Source organism: Nerophis ophidion, linkage group LG15, assembly GCF_033978795.1.
Source record: "Nerophis ophidion isolate RoL-2023_Sa linkage group LG15, RoL_Noph_v1.0, whole genome shotgun sequence".
NCBI lineage: Eukaryota > Metazoa > Chordata > Actinopteri > Syngnathiformes > Syngnathidae > Nerophis > Nerophis ophidion.
Genome location: NC_084625.1, coordinates 45,105,978 through 45,119,532, shown reverse-complemented (window position 1 = coordinate 45,119,532; position 13,555 = coordinate 45,105,978). Strand labels below are relative to the sequence as shown.

Below are 13,555 nucleotides of genomic sequence, written 5' to 3'. Positions count from 1 at the left end.
AAAGCGGGGACCCCGGACTGTTGAACGACTGAAGAGAACAAGAATGAGAAAGATTTCCACTTTCAGAGCGTCAACAATTAGTTTCCTCAATTCCCAAACGTTTATTGAGTGTTGTTAATAGAAAAGGTGATGTAACACAGTGGTGAACATGCCCTTTCCCAACTACTTTGGCATGTGTTGCAGCCATGAAATTCAAAGTTAATTATTATTTGCAAAAAAAAAAAAAAAAGTTTAAGTTCGAACATCAAATATCTTGTCTTTGTAGTGCATTCAACTGAATATGGGTTGAAAAGGATTTGCAAATCATTGTATTCTGTTTATATTTACATCTAACACAATTTCCCAACAAATATGGAAACGGAGTTTGTAGTTAAGTTAAACAATGTAAAACATTTTAAAATGGTGCGTTTTAGTGAACCAAACATTTAAGTTAATATTTAAAGTAACCTAAAAGCCACCAATGAAAACATGATCATATTTGACTCCAAAATATATTTTCAGTTTGCTCATGTCCATTTATGGAACAGCCTAACATTTGTGCCGCCTTTTATTATGAGCATTGATCTCCTTATTTCTGTCCATTGTTACATAAATACACATCTGCACTAATGCGTACGTCGAATAAACACTCACCGAGAACAGTATGCACAAAAAAAACAATAAATGAAATTTTTCAGGGGTCTCCAAAGTGCAGTGTTTACCGCCTGCAACTATCCTTTTTTGAAGGATCAATTCAATAAGGAAACAAACAAACACACACACCAAATAGGCACAACATAACAAAATAAAAGGTTTATACTGCTAGTGTACAACTTATACAATGTCACCTGCAATATAATACAATGCTGAGATGCTTAGTGTTTTTTTTTTAACCACACTATATTGCCAAAAGTATTTGGCCACCCATCCAAATGATGAGAATCAGGTGTCCTAATCACAGGTGTATAAAATATAGCACTTAGGCATGGAGACTGTTTCTGCAAACATTTGTGAAAGATTGAGGGGCTGTCAGGAGATCAGTGATTTCCAGTGGGAAATCCAGTCGTGAAATTTTTTCGCTCCCAAATATTCCAAAGTCAACTTTATTATAAGAAAAGGGAAGAGTTTGGGAACAACAGCAACTCAGCCACAAAGTGGTAGGCCATGTAAACTGGCAGAGAGGGTTCAGTGGATGCTTAAGCGCATAGTGCAAAGAGGTCGTCAGGACTTGGGCTTGGCCCCTTAGTTCCAGTGAACCTAACTTTGAATGGTCCAGGATACAAAAACATTTTGGACAATTTCTTGCTCCCAACTTTGTGGGAACAGTTTGGAGCGGGCCCCTTCTTCCAGTATGACTGTGCACCGTACTTGCCAACTTTGAGACCTCTGAATTCGGGAGGTGGGGGGGCGGGGTTTGGTGGTAGCTGGTGTGTATGTTGCAGCGTCCCGGAGGAGTTAAGGCTGCAAGGGATTCTGGGTATTTGTTCAGTTGTGTTTATGTTGTGTTACGGTGTGGATGTTCTCCCAAATTGTGTTTTGTTTGGTGTGGGTTCACAGTGTGGCGCATATTTGTAAAAGTGCTAAAGTTGTTTGTATGGCCACCCTCAGTGTGACCTGTATGGCTGTTAATCAAGTATGCCTTGCATTCGCACATGTGTGTGAATAAGCTGCACATATCATGTGACTAGACCACCACGCTGTCCGTATTCGAGGAAAAAGCGGACGTGACGACAGGTTGTACAGGACGCTTAAGGCAGTGCCTTTATGGCACGCCCCCAATATTGTTGTCTGGGTGGAAATCGGGAGATTTTCGGGAGGGGCACTGTAATTCGGGAGTCTCCCGGGAAAATCTGGAGGGTTGGCAAGTATGTTGTGCACCAGTGCACAAAGCAAGGTCCATAGAGACATGGATGACAGAGTCTGGTGTGGTTGAACTTGACTGGCCTGCACAGAGTCCTGACCTTAACCCGACAGAACACCTTTGGGATCATTTAGAATGGAGACTGAGAGCCAGGCCTTCTCGACCAACATCAGTGTGTGACATCACCAATGCGCTTTTGGAAGAACGGTCAAAAATTCCTGTAAACACACTCCGCAACCTTGTGGACAGCCTTCCCAGAAGAATTGAAGCTGTAATAGCTGCAAAAGGTGGACCCACATCATATTGAACCCAATGGGTTAGGAATGATGGGATGGCACTTCCAAGTTCATATGTGAGTCAAGGCAGGTGGCCAAATACTTTTGGCAATATAGTGTTTATGTAATGCAGGGTTTCCCAATGAACTGTACTCCATGACGCCATCGTCTAATTTGCATAATTGCCCAAGTTTCTTTTATTTTTCACACCTCCTTGTTTATAGTGGTGGTAAATGCACACATAAGCATGTCTGGATCCATGCTCCCACAGCCAATTTGTCACCTTTCAGGGGAGTTTGCATTAGATTACCTAAAAAAATGCATGACGCAAGAAACACTTCCTGTTTCCACCTCCGCTTTGAAATTTGGAGTGGAGCTACGATGCATAACAGCCAGCACCAATGTTTTTGTGGCTTTCCGCCACTAACCACCTGACCACTAATCGTACACAACGTGTGTAACTTTTGTTCTTTTCCCACGTATTGAAGCAGCTATGCATCGTAGTCTTGTCTCCTTTGGACTTTCTACTGTGCACTGGTTTGGCGAATATAGTCATTAGCAACAATGCATGGCTTAAAAGAACACATACACACTTGATAATCACATTACATGCTCAGCTTTTACTTGAGTTTTGTGCGCGCGTCGTACGGACAATTTCATATCACCGTAATTTTATTGCAGTATTGTTGAATGTGCTCAAAAAGTACTTATACACATACACAGAAATCTTTTGACTAAATTTAAATAAAACTACCTAAATAATTAGATAAATTGTTTTAAAAAAACATTTTGCATGTTTTGTGTTTTAGTCTTAGAATTTGTTTGTTTTAATGGCTAAGATTTTATTGTTTTTAATATTGGTTTGTACTGTAGCACTTGTATTTACAATGTATTTAAATTTAAAGTGCATAACAAATACAATCTATTATTATTTCTGGCGGGTGCTGTGACGTCCTACCCAGTAGGTACAAGACATTGATACAACGTTGATTTAAAAATGACCTTTAAAACTGACTTTGAAACAACGTTGCAAAATGGTTGTATTTGTAAATTGAGACGTTTATGTCCAACATTGGATCCACGTTGTTGGTTGGAAAATGACCAAATATCAACGGTCAAATCAGCCTCTCAAGCAGATAAACGTCAAAAGCATGTTGTTTCAACGTATTTGTGTTGTAGAATTTTGGTTGGGGAATGACCAAAAATGTAATTGTCAAATCAACGTCAAAATCCAACATTGTTTAAACATTGTCAACAAGTATGTTAGTTCAACGTTGTATTTGTGTGGTAGAATATTGGTTGGAAAGCGACCGAATTTCAATGGTCAAATCAACGTCACAACCTGACATTGATTAAACGTTGTCAAAAAGCATGTTATTTCACCGTATTTGTGTTATAGAATTTTGTTTGGGGAATGACCAAAAATTCAATGGTCAAATAAATCTACGTCAAAATCCAATATTGTTTAAACGTCAACAAGTATGTTAGTTCAATTTTGTATTTGTGTGGTAGAATATTGGTTGGAAAATGATCAAATTTCAATGGTCAAATCAATGTCACAACCTGACATGGAAAAAACGTCGAAATCCATGTTGTTTCAACGTTCTATTTGTGTCGTAGAAAATATGGTTGGGGAATGACCAAAAATTGAATGGTCAAATCAACTTCAAAATCCAACATTGTTTAAACATTGTCAACAAGTATGTTAGTTCAACGTTGTATTTGTGTGGTAGAATATTGGTTGAAAAGCGACCAAATTTCAATGGTCAAATCAACGTCAAAACTTGACATTGATTAAACGTTATCAAAAAAAGCACGTTGTTTCAAGGTATATTTGTGTTGTAAAATTTTGGTTGGGGAATGACCAAAAATGTAATGGTCAAATCAACGTCAAAATCCAACATTGTTTAAACATTGTCAACAAGTATGTTAGTTCAACGTTGTATTTGTGTGGTAGAATATTGGTTGGAAAGCGACCAAATTTCAATGGTCAAATCAACGTCACAACATGACATTGATTAAACGTTGTCAAAAAGCATGTTATTTCACCGTATTTGTGTTATAGAATTTTGGTTGGGGAATGACCAAAAATTCAATGGTCAAATAAATCTACGTCAAAATCCAATATTGTTTAAACGTCAACAAGTATGTTAGTTCAATTTTGTATTTGTGTGGTAGAATATTGGTTGGAAAACGATCAAATTTCAATGGTCAAATCAATGTCACAACCTGACATTGAATAAACGTCGAAATGCATGTTGTTTCAACGTTCTATTTGTGTTGTAGAAAATATGGTTGGGGAATGACCGAAAATTCAATGGTCAAATCAACTTCAAAATCCAACATCGTTTAAACATTGTCAACAAGTATGTTAGTTCAACGTTGTATTTGTGTGATAGAATATTGGTTGGAAAGCGACCAAATTTCAATGGTCAAATCAATGTCACAACCTGACATTGAATAAACGTCGAAATGCATGTTGTTTCAACGTATTTGTGTTGTAGAATTTTGGTTGGGGAATGACCATAAATTTAATGGTCAAATCAACGTCAAAATCCAACATTGTTTAAACGTTGTCAACAAGTATGTTAGTTCAATGTTGTATTTGTGTAGTAGAATATTGGTTGGAAAGCGACCAAATTTCAATGGTCAAATCAACGTCAAAACCTGACATTGATTAAACGTTGTCAAAAAGCATGTTGTTTGAACGTTGTATTTGTGTTGTTGAATTTTGGTTGGGGAATGACCCAAAAATTCAATGGTTCAATCAACCAAGAAAGTATTTTAAAGACTCTGTCTTTCCTTGTTTAAATAATTTCATTTATTTTTTTTTACTTTGCTTCTTATAACTTTCAGAACGACTATTTTAGAGAAATTTATTTTAGGATTTTTAAACACCTTTTAAATTCCTTCCTCTTTCCTGACAATTTAAATCAATGTTCAAGTAAATTTATTTTTTTTATTGTAAAGAATAATAAATACATTTTAATTTAATTCTTCATTTTAGCTTCTGTTTTTTCGACGAGTATTTGTGAAATATTTCTTCAAACTTATTATTCTGGCAAATCTAGAAAATCTTTAGAATCAAATTTAAATCTTATTTCAAAGTCTTTTTAATTTCTTTTAAAATTCTTGTTCTGGGAAATCTAGAAGAAATAATGATTTGTCTTTGTTAGAAATATAGCTTGGTCCAATTTGTTATATATTCTAACAAAGTGCAGATTGGATTTTAACCTACTTAAAACATGTCATTAAAATTCTAAAATTAATCTTAATCAGGAAAAAATACTAATGATGTTCCATAAATTATTTTTTTAATTTTTTCAAAAAGATTCGAATTAGCTAGTTTTTCTCTTCTTTTTTTCGGTTGAATTTTAAATTTTAAAGAGTCGAAATTGAAGATAAACTATGTCTCAAAATTTAATTTACATATTTTTCGTTTTTTCTCCTCTTTTAAACCGTTCAATCAAGTGTTTTTTTTCATGATTTATTCTCTACAAAAAACCTTCCGTAAAAGGAAAAAAAATGTACGACGCAAAGAAAAACAGAAATACCCTTTTTTTTTTATATATATACCGTATTTCCTTGAATAGCCGCCGGACATGAAATATGCGCATGCCTTGAATTATTGCCAGGTCAAACTCGCTCCCCAATTTAATAAGCGCACGCTTACTTTTACCGCCAGGTTGAATCCGTTACGTCACGCGTGACAATTCCCCTGCCGTCATTTTCAAAATGGCGGAGGAGTTGTGTTTTGCTTTAACTGTGTGTAAACTAGGGGTCTTCTTCCACAGCCATACAGATGACTAATGGTTGTGATATAAAACCACTTCAACACTCCTACCAATACGCACCACACTCCGCGAACCCACATTAAACGATGACACACACTTCTGGAGAATATCGGCCCTGCAACACACCACAAACGCAACACAACACCTAACCAGAATGCAATGCATCCACGACTCCTGGCTACACCACACACCCGCTGGCACTCCGCTCCCCTCCACCCCCACCCCTCCTTTCTGTGCGTTGCTTGAGGTGGGCAGGGTTGGGGGGCGCGTGTCTAATATGGCCAAGAGTCACGGATGCACGGCATTATGGGTAATCCCTATGCTGCGTTTATAATGTGCCACAGAGCCAATGCTCTCCAGAAATGTGCTTGGTGTGGGTTCACAGAGTGTGGCGCATATTAGTAAGAGTTTTAAAGTTGTTTATATCACAACCATCAGTGTAAAAGGTGTGGCTGTTGACCAAGTATGCATTGCAGTCTCGTATAAGAAGCAGCGTAATGCATGCGTCCGACTGGCAAGCAGACAGCATGGTGTAAAAGTGGGCGCAATGACATGCTGTAGAGAAGTGGTCCCCAACCACCGGGCTGCGGACGCAGAATAATTTCTTATTATTTTTCTTTTTGTCACACTCAATTATTAACTGCATACCATTGGTAAGCGCAGGGGTGAGAAGAGGTTTTAAAATTATTAGCGCATGCTTTGAATAAGCGCAGGAGTGAGAAGAGGTTTTGAATTAATTAGCGCCCCGGTGGCTATTCAAGGAAATACGGTATACAGATTTATTTTTTAAAGGTAAATTGGGCAAATTGGCTATTTATGGCAGTTTTTTTTGTGTGTATCAAACTGGTAGCCCTTCGCATTAATCAGTACCCAAGAAGTAGCTCTTGCTTTCAAAAAGGTTGGTGACCCCTAGATTAGGGTATGGGGAAAGAAGTTAATCTTTCTTGTTTTCATTGTAGCCTTTAAACTAGCGAGCTGACGCCAGTCAGTCCGTGAATTTATCAAAGCACAATTATAAATCACTCATTTTTGATAATTTTCATTTAAAACCGTAATACTCGCCGTAGCGATTTTTACAGGGGTTATCATTAATACTGTTTATCGCAACATCCCTAGCGACCACAGCAGCATGTCATGTTGACGCTAAAGCGTAGTAACATCTTACACAGCAGTTATTACAGAGATACACTATATTGTATTTGGCCGCCTGCCTTTACTCGCATACGAACTTGAATTGCCATCCCATGCAATTGTCCAAAATATTTTGGTATCCTGTAGCATTCAAAGTTCCTTTCACTGGAACTAAGGGGCCAAACCCAACTCCTGAAAAACCAACCCCACACCATAATTCCTCTTCCACCAAATTTGACACTCGGCACAATGCAGTGCGAAATGTAGCGTTCTCCTGGCAACCTCCAAACCCAGACTGGTCCATCAGATTGCCAGATGAAAAAGCGTGTTTCATCAGTCCAGAGAAGGCGTCTCCGTTGCTCGAGAGTCCAGTGCAACATGCTTTACACCACTGCATCCGACGCTTCTCATTGGATTTGGTGATGTATGGCTTAGATACTGCTGCTCGGCCATGGAAACCCATTCCATGAAGCTCTCTGCGTACTCTACGTGGGCTAATTGGAAGGTCACATGAAGTTTGGAGCTCTGTAGCAACCGACTCTGCAGAAAGTCTTTGCACTATGCGCTTCAGCATCCGCTGACCCCTCTGTCAGGTTACGTGGCCTAACACTTGGTGGCTGAGTTGCTGTTCCCAAACTCTTCGCTTTTCTTATAATAAAGTTGACTTTGGAATATTTAGGAGCGAGGAAATTTAACGACTGGATTTGTTGCACGGGTGGCGTCCTATTACAGTTCCACGCTGGAAATCACTGAGAGCGGCCTATTCTTCCACAAATGTTTGTAGAAACAGTCTCCATGCCTAAGTGCTTGATTTTATACACCAGGCCAAGTGATTAGGACACCTGATTCTCATCATCTGGATGGGGGGGGGGCAAATACTTTTGGCAATATAGTGTATATCAGAATGCTGAATTAAGATTACGGTGGTTGTGAAATGTAGGGATATCAAGTTGCAACATGCAAAAAATAAATCGTTAGCTGCTTTCATCTGTTGGACTCAGGCCCAATTTATCACTGTATTTATTGAGTAGATGTATGTATCAGAAGTATATGAGGTGTGTATCTCGTGTCATTCATAAAATACTGTCAGGAAAATTTTCAAAAGAGTGAGTGAGAGTGGAGATCTGCCACCACAAGCCCAGGGAGAGTGCATTACCACTGCATGCATGCAGAAAACCCCCAGAAGCATGCAACCCGATCTTTATTTGAACACCACAGCTTTACTTATTTCACCAGGAAGGCAGCGTGTGGCCTCGGGGCCATTTGTAAAAAAAAAGAAAACAAAAAGGACCCTGGCAAAAATGTAAAAATAGAGCAAAAATACATAGTGTTATTAGAAAAAAAATTAAAATATTGATACCTATAACAAATACATATTATATTTGAATATACGTTTTAGATGTTTTATTAGCTTTTTTCTGTCTTGACCGCTTTGACATGTTTTGACTATTTTATTTGCAAAATTATGTTAAAGCACAGCGATTATCATAATTGACACTTTGAAACTCTTCAATGAAGTCTGGAATTTATATGTATGTGGGTTTTGATCATTGTATTGAATACGTTTGGACCATCGTGGAAATTCTAAGGTATCGGTATTGATATTGTGTTATGGTATAGTTGCAATAAGCGTGTAGTGACTTTGTCATGACAGCATACAACACACTCGCCATGTCACATCAAAGGTCATCACTGATATATATATAGCAGACAAGCGTCCCAGTGGAAACACAGCAACCTTGTTTAGTTCAGTGTTACCATGACGACCACACATTAGCTGTGATTTACCATTGACCTTCTCCTGTTCAAATTTTGGTGTTTCTATTTTTTTTTATCCCCCTTTGAATGTTTCATTTCAGTAACGTCATTTGTGTCATGTTTGTTGTCATGGAGACTAGTTGTTTATGCCCCCCCCCTCCACCTCCAGCTATGTAACAACTTTTTTAGTAACACACGCACTCACGCCGAGGACTTGCTTTAATCGACGCTCGCCAACAGGGCTGTACAATGTTTCCTTAAGCTCCTCCCGCCGCCTTGAGGAGAACTTCTTATCTTGCGTTGCGTCACGCTCTTAGCAGAGGGAGCTGTCGAAATAAAGACAAGGCCAAATGTTGACTTTTTGTGTGTGACTGCGACATGCTGCATGATCTCGGACCTTTTCGGTCTTATTTTCCACACTTAACTAGAGCAGAGATTGCGTGTTTGTGTGTGTGTGTGTGTGTGTGTGCGTGCCTGAGACAAACGTGTTGATACTTGTCTACATGCTTCATAGTTCATGAATTATACTTTGACAGGCTGGTGTCCAACATTAACCCCCCCGGGACCCCTCCACATACACACACTTATGGTGACTTTATGCTCACTGTTAACAGTGAGAAACCACACGCACAAGATCACTTTACTTACCACTGTAATTACCAGACTACAATACTCTTCATTCAATGACTGTAAATAATGTAAAAATAATTTGAAAACACTTTACTTACCACTGTAATTACCGGACTTCAATACTCTTCATTCAATGACTGTAAATAATAAAAAATAATGTAAAAACACTTTACTTACCACTGTAATTACCGGACTACAATACTCTTCATTCAATGACTGTAAATAATATAAAAATAATGTAAAATCACTTTACTTACCTCTGTAATTACCGGACTTCAATACTCTTCATTCAATGACTGTAAATAATGTAAAAATAATGTAAAAACACTTTACTTACCAATATAATTACCGGACTTCAATACTCTTCATTCAATGATTGTAAATAATATAAAAATAATGTAAAATCACTTTACTTACCTCTGTAATTACCGGACTTCAATACTCTTCATTCAATGACTATAAATAATATAAAAATTATGTAAAAACACTTTTACTTACCACTGTAATTACCGGACTTCAATACTCTTCATTCAATGACTGTAAATAATATAAAAATAATGTAAAAACACTTTACTTACCTCTGTAATTACCGGACTTCAATACTCTTCATTCAATGACTGTAAATAATAAAAAATAATGTAAAAACACTTTACTTACCACTGTAATTACCGGACTACAATACTCTTCATTCAATGACTGTAAATAATATAAAAATAATGTAAAATCACTTTACTTACCTCTGTAATTACCGGACTTCAATACTCTTCATTCAATGACTGTAAATAATGTAAAAATAATGTAAAAACACTTTACTTACCAATATAATTACCGGACTTCAATACTCTTCATTCAATGATTGTAAATAATATAAAAATAATGTAAAATCACTTTACTTACCTCTGTAATTACCGGACTTCAATACTCTTCATTCAATGACTATAAATAATATAAAAATTATGTAAAAACACTTTTACTTACCACTGTAATTACCGGACTTCAATACTCTTCATTCAATGACTGTAAATAATATAAAAATAATGTAAAAACACTTTACTTACCTCTGTAATTACCGGACTTCAATACTCTTCATTCAATGACTGTAAATAATAAAAAATAATGTAAAAACACTTTACTTACCACTGTAATTACCGGACTTCAATACTCTTCATTCAATGACTGTAAATAATGTGAAAATAATGTAAAAACACTTTACTTACCACTGTAATTACCGGACTACAATACTCTTCATTCAATGACTGTAAATAATATAAAAATAATGTAAAATCACTTTACTTACCTCTGTAATTACCGGACTTCAATACTCTTCATTCAATGACTGTAAATAATGTAAAAATAATGTAAAAACACTTTACTTACCAGTATAATTACCAGACTTCAATACTCTTCATTCAATGACTGTAAATAATGTAAAAATTATGTAAAATCACTTTACTTACCTCTGTAATTACCGGACTTCAATACTCTTCATTCAATGACTATAAATAATATAAAAATTATGTAAAAACACTTTTACTTACCTCTGTAATTACCGGACTTCAATACTCTTCATTCAATGACTGTAAATAATATAAAAATAATGTAAAAACACTTTACTTACCTCTGTAATTACCGGACTTCAATACTCTTCATTCAATGACTGTAAATAATAAAAAATAATGTAAAAACACTTTACTTACCTCTGTAATTACCGGACTTCAATACTCTTCATTCAATGACTGTAAATAATGTGAAAATAATGTAAAAACACTTTACTTACCACTGTAATTACCGGACTACAATACTCTTCATTCAATGACTGTAAATAATGTAAAAATAATATAAAATCACTTTAATTACCACTGTAATTACCGGACTTCAATACTCTTCATTCAATGACTGTAAATAATGTAAAAACACTTTACTTACTTACCACTGCAATTACTGGACTTCAATACTCTTCATTCAATGACTGTAAATAATGTAAAAATAATGTAAAATCACTTTAATTACCACTGTAATTACCGGGCTTCAATACTCTTCATTCAATGACTGTAAATAATGTAAAAACACTTTACTTACCACTGTAATTACTGGACTTCAATACTCTTCATTCAATGACTGTAAATAATGTAAAAATTATGTAAAATCACTTTACTTACCACTGTAATTACCGGACTTCAATACTCTTCATTCAATGACTGTAAATAATATAAAAATAATATAAAAACACTTTACTTACCACTGTAATCACCGGACTACAATACTCTTCATTCAATGACTGTAAATGTAAAAATAATGTAAAATCACTATAATTACCACCGTAATTACCAGACTTCAATACTCTTCATTCAATGACTGTAAATAATGTAAAAATAATGTAAAATCACTTTAATTACCACTGTAATTACCGGGCTTTAATACTCTTCATTCAATGACTGTAAATAATATAAAAATAATATAAAAACACTTTACTTACCACTGTAATCACCGGACTTCAATACTCTTCATTCAATGACTGTAAATGATAAAAAATAATGTAAAAACACTTTACTTACCACTGTAATTACCGGACTACAATACTCTTCATTCAATGACTGTAAATAATGTAAAAAATAATGAAAAACACTTTACTTACTACTGTAATTACCGGACTTCAATACTCTTCATTCAATAACTGTAAATGATATAAAAATAATGTAAAAACACTTTACTTACCACTGTAATTACCGGGCTACAATACTCTTCATTCAATGATTGTAAATAATGTAAAAACAATAGTATAAAGAAGTCATACTGTTTCATTACCTTTGTTCATACTACTGTCACTACTCAACTGCCAAAGAACTGTAGACACCTTACTATTTGTTGCTTCCTATACTGTTTATACTGTTAGACTATTTGATCTTGCACTGGTACTGTATTTGACTACTGTACTTCTACGTGTACTGATACTTCTACCATAACTTCTGTGACTTATTGTGCAGCTTAATTGTCTTGTAGTTAATGTACATCAGAGCTATTCAGTTTTTTGTATTTAGTGTATTAGATTCTGCAACTAGTATTTGGATCCCACTGTATGCAATATCTGAAGAGCATGGAAAAAAGCATTTCACTGTGGTGTAGTCTGCATGTGACAAATAAACTTGAACCCTTGAATCTTCTTTCTGTCTCTCTCCACAGAAGACGCTCTCCCCATAGAACCCCCCCTAGCCAGTGAGCCATGGTGGACTACTACCACATTTTAGGAGTGAACAAAAATTCAACGCCAACTGACGTCAAGAAAGCGTGAGTGCTCATAATCTTCTACTTGTGCTGTACCATAGCATTGTTATTTTAACGTCATCCTATTTATTATTTCGGCCTTATATTGATATAATGTCCCTATCATAGTCTTATTACATCTTAATGGTTATTATGACATTAGTATATTGTTGTATTAAGGTCAGTATAGCCCGTGGGTTTACAGGCCGACTGCAGGGTGCCGTGGTTAGACTGGCATGTGCACGTGCACACATGCATCGTTCTGCAAAATATGAAGTAGAATAGTTTCGATTCTATGAAAGACAAAACAATTATTTTAATCAATCAATCAATCAATCAATGTTTATTTAAACAGCCCTAAATCACAAGAGTTTCAAAGGGCTGCACAAGCCACAACGACATCCTCGGTTCAGATCCCACATCAGAGCAAGGAAAATTCAACCCAGTGGGATGACAATGAGAAACCTTGGAGAGGACCGCAGATGTGGGCGACCGGTGCAATGAACGTTGAGTGGATCTAGCATAATATTGTGAAATTCCAGTCAATAGTGGATTTAACTTCCTTGAATTTCCGCCGGGGCACTAATTAATTTAAAACCTCTTCTCACTCCGGCGCTTACCAAAGGCATGCGGTAAAGGCAAGCATGCGCTAATTATTTTAAAACCTCTTCTCACTCCGGCACTTACCAAAGGCATGCGGTAAATTTAGGCCTGCGCTTAAACATTTGAGTGTGATGTAAGGATACCATTATGAAAAGAACATTTAATTTAAAAAAACGTTATTATGGTCTTACCTTTACTTATAAATGAGGTCCATGCACAGCTCCTTCTGATCAAAAGCATCGATAAATTGTTTATAGAAGTCT

General features: G+C 36.1%; 1 protein-coding gene across 3 annotated transcripts in view; it reads left to right on the top strand.

Annotated features, from left to right (window-relative positions):
* Nucleotides 1–13,555, top strand: part of dnajb6b (DnaJ heat shock protein family (Hsp40) member B6b) — a 51,069-nt gene that overhangs the window by 2,519 nt on the left and 34,995 nt on the right. For all 3 annotated transcript variants that reach the window (XM_061922243.1, XM_061922242.1, XM_061922244.1), the window contains exon 2: nucleotides 12,609–12,713. In XM_061922243.1, the coding sequence (XP_061778227.1) occupies nucleotides 12,649–12,713 (65 nt within the window). In that variant the 5' untranslated portion in view covers nucleotides 12,609–12,648. The remainder of the gene's footprint in view (nucleotides 1–12,608; nucleotides 12,714–13,555) is intronic.